Raw genomic sequence first — 15,628 nt, 5'->3', positions numbered from 1 at the left:
GATATGAACCGCTCTCCCTGTTTTCTTTGAAGCGAAAAAGTGAAATGGTAAACTTTACACCCGGTTTATAATCTGTGCATAGGTGCTTCCATGCGTCCGTGTGTGTCTGTATGTGTGTGTGTGTTTGGACGGGGTGCTTATCAGCCCCCCATTATTGCCAGTTAGGAAACACAGAGGGAGAGTGAAGGTCTACGTGGTGGTGGAGTGGGGGGGGGGGGGGTGTTGGGTTGAAGAAGGACAGGGAAGGGGTCACAGTCAGATTGGGGTGATCACCACAGGGATGCTAACGTCCCACAGAGGAAACAAAGGGGGACCGGTCTTGTGCCCATGTCTGTGTTAGAAATCATTTTGGCTGATACATTAAATTTGTGAGGGGAGAAAACAGGAGATTTCAGAGAGCCTGTACAGAGAGGTGTAAATTTCTTTACACTGTGCCAATTCTCACTTGTTTTTGTGCACAGAACTTTCACTGATAAAGTGAAAAACTTTTTCCAGTCTTGGGATAATTTTTACGCAGCGAGGCTAGCCTACCATATGCAGTAGAAAGCACAATTAACTCTCCTCTCTGGGTGCATTCATGTAACCATTAACGTGCTTAGTGAATGCACACAAATGAATGCGATAACGTTACATACCATGGTCCATTGACAACAGCTGATATGTTCTAACTTTTAATCACTAGAAGCATCATCCTGGTATTCAGGCTTTCAGTCAGTGGATATGGAGACAGGTGAGGTCCCCTAAGATTTACAGCAGGGATGTCAAACTCAAACCCTGGAGGGCCACACAGTAAAAAGATAAAAATACAGAGAGAAAAAACCCAGCAGCAATGTTGAGAGTCAAAAAATGTTTAGACCCTGTTATTTTATGGGATGACCATTAAATAATGAGTTATTGCCATTATTCAGATTTTTTAAACACTGAAATCCTGTAAATTTTTGTTAACTGTTTTGGTGTGTTTCAGCACTTAATTGCTTAATGTATTTTGTCATTGACTAAACAGTCCATGCACACTTTTCAAAGCCTGAATTCTATGTTGAATGAAAGAAAGAAAACTACTGAAGCCTTCAGATACTCCAGACTTTAGGATCAGCTGGACATGACTGAGTTACAGTACATACAATTTGAAAGGTCTGTTTGCCTTTGTGTTTTTCCAGCTAACTGCAGGGACTTGGTGGTCAATTAACACCTTTTCCCTTGTGAATTTGTTCAAGTCAAGAGCGATGTCTTTCTTGTAACTTCATGACTATGGGATGAACCAAACTGAAACAAGCTGGAAAAGTTGCATGTTCCTTTTTGTGCAAGTCACACTTTTATCCAAAACATGTGAAAATTTGTCATGTAAATTTAAGCAAAATTTAATTAAATTAAATTATTTCTGACATGGTATTAGAATGTAGTTCTGTGTTTAATGAGTTTGGGTGGAACCAAAGGCCCGGCTCTGAGTTGATCGGGGGCGACTTTAAATGGGCAGAGAGGAGAGGAAGGGGACCCTGCAAGGCGTGGCACCAGGGTGGATCTGCACCCTCATCCTGCTGAAGATCAGAAACTTGTTGAAAGAGGGAGGGAGGGCAGTGTCAGCCTTTCGTCATCTCTTCCTCTCTGCTCTTGTTTTAATCACTTTCCCGAAAAAACATCTGTGAGGGCCACTGTTCGTGAGTGAGAGGAGCACTCCCGCCCCCCACCAAGAAGCCTCTCTCACTCCTGGAGCAGTGGTCACCTGCCACACGGAAGCCTTGGTCTGAATCCTGCGTTGGCCATGCCACAGAGACGGGCCTGCCATCCGCCAACGAACCCAAGCGCTACTTTAGCTGCCTGAGCTCACGCAGCGAACCCAGCCCCCTTTCCAGGAGACCCTTGAATGGTCACAGGTTCGAGTGTGGCCTCCGGCTCGTTCCGGGACTCCCAAGAAAAATTAGAAAGGAAAACCGGCTCGTGGTAAAAAAGGAGGACCTGGAACTGGCCGTCAGATAGACAGGAAGCCCCACCCACTCGCCTGAGCGGAGCACCTCTAGACGATGATGTCATCCCTCTTTTGTGTCGCCGGTGGGCCGCGGAGCGAGATGGGGAGCAGGACGGTCGGACTGAAGCCGTTTGCGATTTCGGTCTGGACTTACCATCTTCCTTTCAAAGTCGTTACGCGAGCTCCACATAAGTGGACTCTGGAGTGTGTCTGACAGGAAGTGGGAGGTGACAGGATGCGGTGGCAGTGCTCGGAGTGTGCCGTGTGTCTGATAAAGGCAAGCAGGAATGTCTGAAACATCAACCTGGACTGACTGGGGAAATGATCCCAGTAAATCACTAAATCCAGTCTTCCATACCCAGTCCAGTGTGTCGACTATGTTCCTCATGATGTAGAAAATTGGGGGAATCTTCAGTTTTACTTAAAAACTTGTTATTTAAACAAATTTTGTTCCCTATTATTCCTTTTTTTAAAAACTCCGTCCTCAAAGTTCCCCAAAATGTCCTGGGAGGTCCACTGACCCCCCCTCCCCCCTCACCTTGAGTGGCACCAAGGCCAATTATATCCAGTCTGGGGGGCCAGAGTCATCGTTGGAATTATCCAGATTTTGGGTGTGCCACTACACTGATCTGGTCCCCAAAACCCACAGCATTTCAATCACAGCACCAAAGGTTATGCCCCCCCTGCCAAACGGTGCGGGGGCCAAGTGAAGCCCAGACAGCAGAAGTGGGTTTGAACAGGAGTCAGCTGGATTGGCACCGCAATCAGGCGTGTTTACTGTTCAGCAGTCCGGGGGCCAGGAGTCCCCGGCCCCTCCGGCCGCCTCGCCTCTCCCAGACAGACGGGGCATTGGGGGTGGGGGGGTGGGGGGGTAGGGGGGTCTAATTTAGCAAATCCGCAACATCCATCATGGTGCATGGCTCTAGTGCTGGTGTGGGTTTATGCCTTTAAAATGAGAGATAGAAAGAAAGAGGTAGACAGTGAGAGAGAGAGAGAGAGAGAGAGATGGCAAAAGTAAGCAGAGTTGAACATATTCTGCTAGGTCTTCATGCTCTGTGATTTTTTCCATTAAATGAGAAACAGAAACTCTTGACTGGAACTTTGGTGGCGAGTGATACTCAGCTCAGGCAGACATAGGAGATACAGCCACAGCAGGAGCCTACAGCCCCCAACACACACACACTCACTCACTCACTCATTTACACACACACACACACATAGACACACACACACACACACACACACACTTGCACACACACACATTCTTGCATGCACACACATACAAACACACACACACACAGATGGAGATTTGGTTTCTTGTGTTTGTTTTTGTTTTTTTTGCATTAGAGACGCTAACCCGCTATGTTGATGCAGCTGTATTAGGTTTGATGTCCAGAGAGAATCTGCTCTTCAACCGATCTGTCTATCCAAAGGTCACACCGGCTGAGCATCTATTTGGAGCTCATTGACAGGGATCATTTCATTAAATTTCATTTATTTATTTGCAGGAAGTATATAGTACATCCCTGCAAAAAATCATATAAAACAAGTCAAAAGAAACTTCAAGCAAAAAAACTCAAAGCTGTCATCTTTCAACTTGTGGAGTGGCCACATAATTATTTGCTTTCTCAGAATAAATGCTGCTTCCTGGTCAGCTGGCCTGTGGTCTGGAGTTCAGACCAGGTGCATGATGGGATTTGGAATGAAAAACAAATTTGGGGTGGATGAAAAAAAAACACTTGTTTTTCCGTCTTTTCACTTTCCGTTTTTTAATCTCCTGGGAGGAAGAAAAAAAACCCCACTGCGTTTGTTATCGCGCGTCCTGTTTGTGTTACTGTACAGACGGACTCCTCGTTCTGGAGCTCAGTCTGAAAACCCTCTGTGAGAACTCCGCAGCTCAAGCACTGTTGAAAAGTGGTTCCGAAAACGTTGCTCGGGAAGCGCCGACAGCAGAGAGCATATTTGTCCAATGAATTAAATTAGATATCCTGGCTAATTCCTGTCAGGAGCGGATGGACAGTCACAACGATATCCGCTCGGGAATAATCAGAAACATGTTCGGGAGACTCTACTGCCCGAGGTCCTGAACCCTGGCGTTTGCCGCTCAGAAGCGGATCTGCGGTCCATACGTTTCGAGATGATGTGATGACACGTATTGCATCTTTGCTTTGACTCCGCTGCCAAAAATGTGACGTTGTTGAAGCCTGAATGAGGGACAGGAGCTTTCCTGCTGGTTATGATGGGCTTGCTGTAGTTCATTGCGATGTAACATGGCTCTGAGTCTCAGGCAGAGAGTGGATGAGTTTTAGAGACGAGATGTAACGCTGGTCTTGTTTCCTTTTACAAGGTGCACCGGAACACTTTGGAAGGTGTTGCTTTGATGCTCTCTGAGATTCAGAGGTCCCTGTCTATAAAAATCTGTCATAAGCACCTTGGGGTGTTGGTCCACTGTAACCCCTCTGGGTGTAGTTGTATTTCACCTTTTAAGGTGTAAGATTACAAATGTGTGATTAGAATGTTCTTAACTGAACGTTATAATGCTAATGCAACAATCAATACTGCTGTAAGCAATGGAATTCTAGAACTCTGACTGGGAATTATGAAAAAAACATTCCAAAAAACCTACTCTTTCAAGGATGAAACACCCCGGTCTACTTTAACGCTCCAGTACATCAATGTCAACCTCTTTTCTAGGCTGTGAAGGCCCTGGCACTTTCACCATGGCAACCCTCCTGCAGCCCAATGTGAACAGCCTCCAGACCCCAGGTAAGATCAGTAGGTTAATTACCTTGCTCAAGGGTACCATCTGGGAATCCAACCTAAAAGGTTACAAAGCCAGTTCCTTACCCATTATACTACACTGCAGCCAACTAAATCACAGGTGCAGAGCACAATGCAATGGATTAGCAGTACATACATGGCCTTAAGTAATAGGCTGCCTTGTCACAAGACTGCTAAACAAATCACACACACACACACACACACACACCGCAAACACTGTCTCCTTCACTGCAGAGGACTTTAGTACTATTAAGTGCAGACATTACTCAGGGCCATTCAAAATCTAACCAACCAACGTCTTGGAAAATGACCTTTAATGTCACTTTCACTGCAAGCTTGGTGACGGTGGTTTATTCCACTGTGAATAGCACACTAGGATGGATCAGCCTGAGTTAACTCCTCAGATCAACACCTTTTCAGCATTTTTAGACTGGGCGTGAGCTCAAAAATGTTCTCTATTCTCACTCCCTCTGGGAATATCTGAGCCTGTAGATAACATTCCGAACATTCCCTCTGGATGCTCGCATTCCGCCGTATTCATAATTACAGCCTTCCTCCACGTGAGGCCTGGCTGTCTGAGAAAGCTGGTCCTGATGTCGCAATCGCCGTGGTGACAGACGAGGTGCTCGGTGTTGGGCCTGTGCCTTTGCAAACCTGACCTGTTCTGGAGGTCAGGTCATGTGATCACAAGAGTACAGAATATCTCTCACTTAGTGGACGTGCAGAAAGCAAGTTTGTTCCACAGGGATGTTCCAAATGTATCTCCTGGTTTTTAGATTTTTTACAATTCTAGGCTCTGTGCCTCTATACAGTGGATTATGTGGTAAACACAAGGCCAGCTTTTATTACATTGCAGAGGTCAGATGGCCTCTATAGGTCAACTGCACCCCAAAAAAATCCCAATCACTCATTTACATGGTAAAATGGCAGCTGTAGTCTGTAACTTGAGAATCCATGAACTGAAATGACTGATTTTAGTGTATTTGCTGCATTGATGCATTTAGGGCCAGATTTACAGCCCAAATTGTGGTGCTGAGGAGGGTATGTTGGTGTGGTCAAAGTCTTTCTGAAATTAATGTCTTATTTACTAAGGCTGCAGCTAATTACACAATCGGTGAATGGTCACATTTAGCATATGAATCAGAGCTTAAAAGGTGCTGTTAAAAACTTCTGTTTAGTGCTATGAATACGCAGTAAAATGTCCAGTGTTAATTCAACTCTAACAGAGTTTATATGAGTCCACTCTGGCCATAGTGGACTCAAACAATAGTGGACTCATATCAACTCAGTAAGAGTTGATTAAACACTGAACATTGTAGCCTACTGTGTATCTTCATTGGATGTAGGGAAATAGATGTGTGTTTGGTGTGATGTATAATTGCCGATTGAATTAATCCAGATGTAAGATGGTGTAATGTTGCAAGGAGCTTGACTATTGCCAGGATGGAATGGGAACATTGTGTGGGAAGTTCTAGGTCATCTGTTATTTCTCCCAGAAGAGTAATTATTTCTACGGCTGGGTGTTTGTCACAGAAGTCACAGGTGTCTCTTTTTTGGTGGTTCCATTAATTTCACGGTTTTTAATGCTTTCTGTGATTTTTTGGCCGTTTTGGATGGTAATTATAATGCAGCCTGCCGTGACTTGTTGCAATCAAATGTTTGACGGATCCTGTTGATACTTCCTGTAGCTGCAATAATGTTATCAGAGGCAATAGGTGCCCAAAGACTCAAACCAAATCTAACTTTAAATAAATAAAAGCAAACACAGTAACCCTGTTTTTTTATGATTTTAGTAATTCTATTTGAACACGCTCTGTATGCGCTGTTTCGAACAATGTTCTATTAAAGGCAAAAAACACGCTCTTTCTGTGATGGACAAACACAATTTGCAGCAGCCTATCAATGCATTTATTCATATTATTTACTTGTGGAAACTGCCCACTGATTCTTCAACCAAAACTGTTGCTACTGCTCAGCATGTCCAATCATTTCCATCTGCTGCGCATACGATCAATTATTTTATTTAATGAATTAAATTAAATTAAAATACATTAAACTGCTTCGTGACCTTAGCCAATATTTCCTGTGACAAATACCCAGCCTTTATTGCCTGGCTGGAATAATTAGTTAATAACAATTCATATTAATATTCTGTACTGATTGATGATTTGCTTAAGAAGTTGAAATAATGCAATACTTGTTCCAATGATTCTCTCGGTGCATCTTTGAGGACTATACCTGTGTCTCCATCTTGCTTTTGCCTTTATTTACGCCTGCTCTTTAGAGGCAGATAAATGTCACGTAAAAATCAAACCTTGTTAATTTAACTTTAGTAAAGCCAACGAAATACATAATCAACCGCACTTATAATATTTCCACCAGTTATTTGCGCAATCCTCCTTAAACACATATGCATTAAGGAGAGAAGCGCACCTTGCGATGACTCACATAGATGACACGCATACTGTACTTCTAACCCCAGTTTGATACATAAGACAGATGGTTCTGGGGCAGAATGCAAACATATCTGTGTCTGAAAACAGTCGCAAATGGCCAAGCCATTCTGGCTGTGAGTGTTTTTATTGTATTATTTTACTTTTAAAAATGATTTTATTCCTAATAATGTGTTATATCATTTGATAATTAAAATTTTCGGTTGTTCTGGGTTGCAAAGCTCCTTGAAAAGGTGCTGTACAAATATAGTTTATAGTTTATAATGTGGAATCAGCAGAATCATTCAGCCCTGACATCAGCCCACAGGGTGTTCCCAGATACGTCACGTGTTATCGTGGTTGGCAGTGGGAGAAGAGAATGTTGATGACATCCTCTTTTTCTCTTTCAATGCCTCCCTTCTGGCAGGCGAGAACAGATCGGTGCCCCCGTCGCCCTCCTGCTCGCCCGCCCGAAATGACTGCGGCATCGCGCCCCTCACCCCGTCCCCCTCCCCGGTGAGTACCTCCTAGACTCGCTGCTCCGTTTGCCAGGAATGGGTGGTAGTTAGCGGGAACTCGATTGAGTTTTAAACAATGGGCAGCGTAAGATGAAAGTGCCATGCACACATATAATTATACGTCCTTACTTAGCGCTTGGAACTCGACACAGGCCTCGTGCTGTATGCTTGTATTTTATAACGTGCGTACACCCTGTTATCTTTGGCAAACATGTAGCGGTATTAAACACGAGCGTCCAACCGCTAAACACAGGGATTGTACACACACACACACACACACACACACCCATAATTACTACCCCAGATCAGAAATGGGGAAAACACGCACTCACATACGCACGCACACATACTTGCATACACACATAGATATACCACACACCCATAACAACTGCCTAAGATCATGGCCAGCCAGCATATAATTGATGGTCTTCCATGGTGGTCCAGCAGTGGAACATGGCTTTCTGTTGGCAGTGGTTTCAGTTCATATGCAAATTACAGCAGAGAGAAGCTGGCCAGGGTCCCTGCACGTCACTTCCTCAAAGAGGCCCCTAAAGAAGTCTGGTTTTCACTTCAATCTTTAGGAACAGTGCAGCCCAAAGTCATAGTGAGAGACTTTCACGCCATCTGTTATCCTCAAAACAAGACCCTGTGCCCCTTCCCCCCCAAAGTCTGGGACAGCTCTAGCGCCCCATATTTTCACCCCCATGCTCAGATCTGCTATTAGAACCAGTCTGTCCTTATGTTACACTATCCTGTTTGAAAAGGAAAACTGCAATGTAATTTGTGTGGAAGAGGAATGATAGTAAATTACAACAAAAGGAATAGAGGTGTGATGTCATAGTGGCAGCCAATTGGAATGACAAATTAAATAAACTCCCCAATGATTAAAGGTCTATACATTGACTAAATCACTGAGCAAAAATATTAAATAATAAAATCATAGTAAAGTGTTTTGTATAAATAGAAGTGTGTTAGAACACTGGGACAAAACTGGATTCCTGAACTGAATTCCAAATTCCATTTTCAGAAATTCTTATCAGTGTTTCTGCTCCGTTCTACCCATTTTGGGAACAAATCCAGCACAGAAAGTACTTTTCTGTTCCAACTTGCTGGCTTGATGTGGAAAAAAGTAATCCATGCCTGGAGTGGAGGAAAGGAGCTGTCTACACCTGCTGGTACCAGGGTGGAGCTGGGTCACTCCTCCACTCCTCCTCCATTGCTACCCAAAACATTAAATTCCTTCAGAAGAATTCCACACTCAGATTCACTACTGCTGACAAGCAATCCCCAGCACACACACCAGCATGTCACGTTTCAAATTCCTCACGGGCCAGTGAAGAGTCATGAATGGGTGTAGCTACAATGAGTTGTCAGTCATTGATTTTCTTGAACCAATCAAGATAATTGGTTTTCTACAACAAAGCACAGTGATTTTTCCACATTGTTGATTATATGATAGCTCCTCCTGTTTTTGGGTTCTTTCTCTTCCACTCCATCATGGTTTGGAGTGATGGCCTGGTTGCGGGTTTGATTCCTGAGTGGCATGCACACAGTAGTGTGGCTCATTTTAAACCATGCTGTAACCTTCTTCAGGCAAAGCAGCAGGACTGAGTAGATGGTGTGTAGATCTGGTAGAGTGGTACCCCGCTGCAAAGGACAAGGAGAGAGGTGCATTATGGGTTTTGAGATTATTTGGGCTATACCCGACTGGTTTGACCTGGTTCTCCTTCTCCTCTGCCAGAGGACAGTGGTCAGGCCTCAGGCAGCCCGCCCCTTCTCCGTGGTGGTGGCCATTGATTTCGGCACCACCTCCAGCGGCTACGCCTTCAGCTTCACCCAGGACCCCGAGGCCATCCACATGATGAGGTGATGTCATCCACCCGCCCACCTCCCGCCCCAAACCTCCCAGAGCTCTGCTGCTGGGCTGCTTTGACTGACGTGTCCCTCTGCTAATCTCTGCAGGCGCTGGGAGGGCGGGGACCCCGGCGTGGCCAATCAGAAGAGCCCCACCTGCCTGCTGCTCACGCCTGAGCTGCGGTTCCACAGTTTCGGGTTCGCGGCGCGGGACAGCTACCACGACCTGGACCCGGAGGAGGCCCGGCACTGGCTCTACTTCGACAAGTTCAAGATGAAGATCCACAGCACCAGCGTGAGAGACGCCAAGGGGGTGGGGGGTCGGGAGTGGCACTGCTTCTCCTAGCGCTAGGTTCCTGCTCCAGGTCCCTGCTGGAATAGTGAGCAGAAGGATCCTAATCCCTAGGCACAGTTATTGGAGCTCAGAGAGCAAGCGGAATCTTTTGCTTGCGCTCCATGGTAACACGCTCCTCCGTGGTAACAAACGCCATGGTAATGCACTTAGGCTGTCATTCAGATTACTCCTCCAGATGTATCCTGCCGTAGCAACATGCTTCCCTTACAGATTAAGGAACATATGCTCGCGCGGTTCTCCTGAGGTGAATTGCAACAGCTTCTGCTTGGGCGGAGCAGTGGCCTAATGGGTTTTTGCTTCATTGCATATTAGTAATTGAACCGCTTTGTTAACCAGTTAGGTAAGCACTCGGCAGTAGCCTGTAGAATAAGCACCCACACACAGCTAACCATGGGGTGAGGGGGAGGTAGATGGTCATTTACAGGTACACTCATGCTGGATTTAATTACAGGCCTTTTTTGAAATGAAATGAATATGCAGGTTTGGTCTCTTGTGGGATGTCTTACCAAGCACTGGACACCTGCAGTACCGTAGTCTGCCTAATTGCTTGGTGAACGTGTACCCCGTCCACGTTCACCTGATTATTAACTCGCTTTGTGTAATCGCGTTAATTTGCGCATTCATTTCCGCCCGAAAATAACGCCGTCTGCCGCCCTCCCGCAGGACCTCACCATGGAAACGGAGCTGGAGGCCGTCAGCGGCCGCAGGGTCAGAGCGATCGAGGTGTTCGTTCACGCGCTGAGGTTTTTCCGCGAGCACGCCCTCAAGGTACGCCACCCCCCCACCCCCCCCAGCCAACCCGCACTACCTCATCAACCGCACTATTGCCCGTTCATCTGTCGCCATGGAGACAGGCAGCGCTAACGAACGCCTTCGCGTCCTGCTAGCGAGGGCAGAGGAGAGGACAGGTGGAGCGCTTCCGTGCGGCTGCCCATTTAAAGGACGATGCGGCGAGACGATAGCCTAGCGGCGCGCAGACGGGCGTGTGCACGCGGGCCGGCGTCCCGAAGCCCCGGAGAGGCTGGGGGGTGAACAGCTGTGACACGCTGCTGAGGTCCAGCCTCCGGACGTGCAGGCCGGGGGTCGTGGCTTCAGAGCCCAGCTGCGCTAATGGGATCCAGACATTTTGGGTTTCTGCTGTTTGTGCACGTGCTCTGAATAAGCATGGGAATCAATGAGATATTCTGGAACGTTCCTTCCGAGGACGTTTGCCTGTGTGTGTGTGTGTGTGTGTGTGTCTGTGTGAGATAATATACTGCTGTGTGCATTTTGCTATGTACCTGTCTTATTTGTGTATGAATGCTCTAATGCCCCTGTATGTGTGTGTGTGTGTTCTGTGCAGGAGGTGAAGGACCAGTCGTCCTCGGTACTGGAGGGGGGTGCGGTGCGGTGGGTGATCACAGTGCCAGCTGTGTGGAGACAACCTGCCAAGCAGTTCATGAGAGAGGCAGCTTACCTGGTGAGACTCCACACACACCACACATCTATACCACACACACTATGCACATCACACACCATGTACACCACGCATGTCATACAGCACATACACCACACACACCGTGCACATAACACACACAACGTACACCATGCACACCACACACACCACACACACCTCACATACCACACACACCATGCACACCACTCACATCACACACACCATGTACACCACACACACCATACACAGCACACACACTACACACACCATACACACCATACACCAGCACAACTATCCACCGACCCTCACTGATGTCCACTCCCTTCAGTGGATCTGGGGGTTCACAGCACCTTAGCGTCTGGTGGAAGAACACAATATTGAACACATACAGGCCATGACATCACACACATAGAGTAATGGCATTGATTTCGCCTGCAGCAGATATGTCATATTGCTGGGCCTAGCAATCACCCGCAAAGGGAGAGTTCTCACAAGAACTGCTCACCATTGTGCCATGATCCACAGCTCATCCTGCCTCTACCAGAACAGCTGAGGCAGCTGGCGCCTTGCTTCCTGGATGCGTCCTGTATCTGCTACTCCCACCTGTTTACTGAGCCTCGAAGGCTGAGGGTCGACATGCTGATCAGATCTGAGCTCTGATTGGCTGGACCCCCAGGGGATCTGATCACCATGTCGGCCCAATGGCACATCACACAGCTTCAGTACGTCCAACTTTTACGTCAAAAAAACTGCCTTTAAAAAAAAAGTTTATAAGAGTTTCTTAATGGAAATTAAAATTGATTGACTGCTGGACATAATAGTGTGAAAGGTTAAAAGTGACATTATATTGATGGAAATGTTTACAGGTCATTCTACAGTCATGTAATCAGTGCCTCCCAGGAAGAGGAGGGGTAACAGGTGGAGTATGTTCAGGGGGAGACAGACGCCCCCCCGCCCGCCCGCCCGACCTCCCCCAGTCCCATTACTGACAGGGCCTCTTTCGTGGCCCCTCCCAGCCACGCAGTGCTTATCTTCTGTACACAATGAGGAGACAGGAAGTGTGTGTTCCTGGGAAAAGAATGCCTGGTCTAATCACATTTTAACATCAATAGGAATTTAAAGTGAGCCCGGCGGTGAGTAGTGACGTTGCTCAGTATCGCCCCCTCACCTAAAAAAAAGAGGTGATGGCGGTGATGGCGGTTGTGTCGCGTAACGCATTAGCATGCGTGTTGTGAGCCCCTCCCTAAAACGATGATGTGTCTGTTAACCAGATACTGGCAAAACGCCGGTCTGAACCTGAGCCCTGTTTATTGGACTGCCTGCCCCACCCCATAGTGCCACTCAAGCCTGGGTTTTGTGCATAACCAGATCAGTAGAGCTTATCGCTCCTGTACCCTGCTCTCCTGTTCACTGTGCTCCTCTCAGCCTCAATTCTCCCTCAGTCACTGATCCCAGATCAGTAGAGCTTATCGCTCCTGTGCCCGGCTCTCCTGTTCACTGTGCTCTCTACCTCAATTCTCCTCAGTCACTGATCCCAGATCAGTAGAGCTTATCGCTCCTGTGCCCGGCTCTCCTGTTCACTGTGCTCCTCTCAGCCTCAATTCTCCCTCAGTCACTGATCCCAGATCAGTAGAGCTTATCGCTCCTGTACCCGGCTCTCCTGCTCACTGTGCTCCCCTCAGCCTCAATTCTCCCTCAGTCACTGATCCCAGATCAGTAGAGCTTATCGCTCCTGTGCCCGGCTCTCCTGTTCGGCCTCCATTATCCCTCCTGCACTGATCCCAGGTCAGCCGGCCAGGCAGCCCCTGCCCCCCGGCTCTCCCCTCACACCGCGGACCCCCCTGAGGTCAGAACCGGGCTCGTCGGCCGAGGTGCAGGGTGGGATTTCCTCTCTGCCGTGTCATGGAGGGGAACAATGTAAGAGGCTGACTTACAAACACAGGAAACCACTCCTGCCCGACCCAGGGAGGGGGAGGAAGACAACACCTCCCCCCCACCTCCCCACCTCCACCCAGCTTCCCCCTCCTCCCCCCCCCCCGCCCCACACCCCCCGTACCTACTCCACCTGCTCTGCACCAGGCTCGCACGGGACTGCCATCGTATCCCCTCAGTGTTTCAGCCCAAATGTGCCCCAGAGTTTACTTTAATCCCCCCCCCCCTCCTGTTTGCTCCCCATCCGGCTCGCCTTGGTCTTTTCCTCAATGATTTCAGCGAGCAAACAAGGTTACCGGTCTTTCACACACATTTCCTCACACCCACCATTCACACACGCACACTTACACACACACACACACACACACACACACCTTGAGTAGCAAAAGTGGTGTTTAATAACCAAATGTTATTACATTCAATTACAAATTGTTTCAAACATTTCTATCTGTCTGCCTATCTGTGGTATATGACATTCATGTAGTACAGTTATTATGTTCAGTAGCCCTAAATTTGTTGAAATGTTTGAACTGAATCAGTACAAATATCAAATATGGGTTTGGAAATGTGTTTTACTTGTGTACAAAGATGCACATTAATTCTGAGTATTACTCCCATATTACCGGAACAGTAGAGAGAAAGAGACTTCATCTTCCCCAAAAATAGATGAAATTGACGCAAACTTGCCATGAGGAATACTTTTTACTGCATTTCCCATCATTCCATGCTCTAGCACAGTGCCTGGTCAGGATGAACCACCCAGCAGACCATTCCTTTGATTGAACCTGTGTTTGATAGTAAACGGTTCTCTGGGGTTCAAAAGTGTCGCTCTCCCATTGGCTAAAACCACCATTTCCGTCGCCCGGGTGTCACGTGATCATGCTGTTCACCTCTAGGCGGGGCTAGTCTCAACCGATGCCCCGGAGCAGCTGCTCATTGCCCTCGAACCCGAGGCCGCCTCCATCTACTGCAGGAAGCTCCGCCTCCACCAGGTGGTCGACCTGAGCACGCGACCAATGGCTAACGGCATAGAGACGGACGGGCCCCGCCTCTTCGACTCCGGCTTCAGGCAGGGTGAGGGTTCCCGCTTTCTCTCCAAACCCCGCCTCCTTCATGTGGCTCCGAGGTGGACACGTGATTGGCTCACTCCAACCAGAGTATTCCATACTCACAGCAGGAAGGGTGGGGGGGTGGGGGGGAGGGGCACAGCTGTGAAATGTATGCCCTCAACAAAAATGATGTTTTTGATTTTTTCTTAATCGGCTTATAACTTGAACCACATTCCCGAATCGAGGACTCACGCCACTTTCATCTCACGAGGGGACCGTGGTTTTGCCCCGGAGAATTGTCCCGGGATTGACGGGGGACTCATGCAGGGTGGGGTGGGAGAGTTTTTGGGATCAGGTGCTGGGGCCATATGCTTTGTGTTAACAGGGTGAAGAGAGGGGGGAGATGATCGTGGGATGGGGAGGGCACTGTGTCACTCTCCTGAGGGATTGGCTGTCCCCGGACAAATTTACAAAGTTTATTTAAAACTAGAGTGGTTCAGATCATTCTGTTTTTTGTGTATATGTATGTGTGTGTGTGTGTGTGCGAGAGAGAGAGAGAGAGACTGTGTGACTGTATGACAGAATGCACAGAGCATGTGCACATTTGCACAGAGTCACGCACATACACACACCCAAAAACATGCACAGACACGCACACACACACACACACACACACACAGGGTCTTGTAATTAGAACAAGGTGTAGAAAGATCATGATCTCACCTTCTCGACCTGTTATACTTGAAGTCCCCCTCCCTCTCTCTCTCTCTCTCTCTCTCTCTCCCTCTCTCTCTCTTTCTGAGTGATGGCGTATGTCAGTTCTGTATCGGGGTGAAGGAGTGGTTTCTCATGCCTTCCCCTCATCTGTAATCGTTTGAGCGATGTTCGCAGCGCTCCGCTTCTCCCCGCGGTGCCGTTTCGGACCCCGCCCCCTCGCCCCCCTCGCCCCCCCTCGCCCCCCCCTCGCCCACGCTCAGAGAGACCCGGTCCTCCGGAACGGGCCGGCGGAGCCAAACGGCGAACGCGGGGGGTGCGCCAAGGCCCGCTGACCTCCTCCACACGTCCCTCCATCCCTCCCTCCCTCCCTCCCTCTCACTTTCATCCTCACTCTCTGTCAGAGTTCTTTCACGCTGACAGAGTTTGGGCTAAATTTAGCGCTCTCCCCCCCTCCTCCTTGCGTGGGGGTGGGGGGCTTTGTCGTCGAGGGGTATTTGGAGTCATTACAGTTTGAAAACCTCTCTCCATAACATAAATTACTTCCAGATACCACAATACATGTATATTTCTTTTGACCGAATGCTTTGCCAAG

At 47.9% G+C, this 15,628-nt stretch overlaps 1 protein-coding gene across 3 annotated transcripts in view; it reads left to right on the top strand.

The window, feature by feature from the left end:
* The window catches only part of hspa12b (heat shock protein 12B), a 32,703-nt gene that overhangs the window by 9,676 nt on the left and 7,399 nt on the right, over positions 1 to 15,628 (top strand). For 2 of the 3 annotated variants that reach the window (XM_064343805.1, XM_064343804.1), the window contains exons 2-8: positions 4,658 to 4,729; positions 7,604 to 7,692; positions 9,436 to 9,560; positions 9,657 to 9,843; positions 10,567 to 10,671; positions 11,246 to 11,362; positions 14,167 to 14,344. In XM_064343805.1, coding sequence (XP_064199875.1) covers positions 4,684 to 4,729; positions 7,604 to 7,692; positions 9,436 to 9,560; positions 9,657 to 9,843; positions 10,567 to 10,671; positions 11,246 to 11,362; positions 14,167 to 14,344 — 847 coding nt within the window. In that variant the 5' untranslated portion in view covers positions 4,658 to 4,683. Of the gene's footprint in view, positions 1 to 4,657; positions 4,730 to 7,588; positions 7,693 to 9,435; positions 9,561 to 9,656; positions 9,844 to 10,566; positions 10,672 to 11,245; positions 11,363 to 14,166; positions 14,345 to 15,628 lie in introns of all 3 variants that reach the window. The other variant, XM_064343803.1, reaches the window with a different exon arrangement.

Source organism: Anguilla rostrata, chromosome 7, assembly GCF_018555375.3.
Source record: "Anguilla rostrata isolate EN2019 chromosome 7, ASM1855537v3, whole genome shotgun sequence".
NCBI classification, from domain to species: domain Eukaryota; kingdom Metazoa; phylum Chordata; class Actinopteri; order Anguilliformes; family Anguillidae; genus Anguilla; species Anguilla rostrata.
This window is presented reverse-complemented; position numbering and strand designations above follow the sequence as displayed.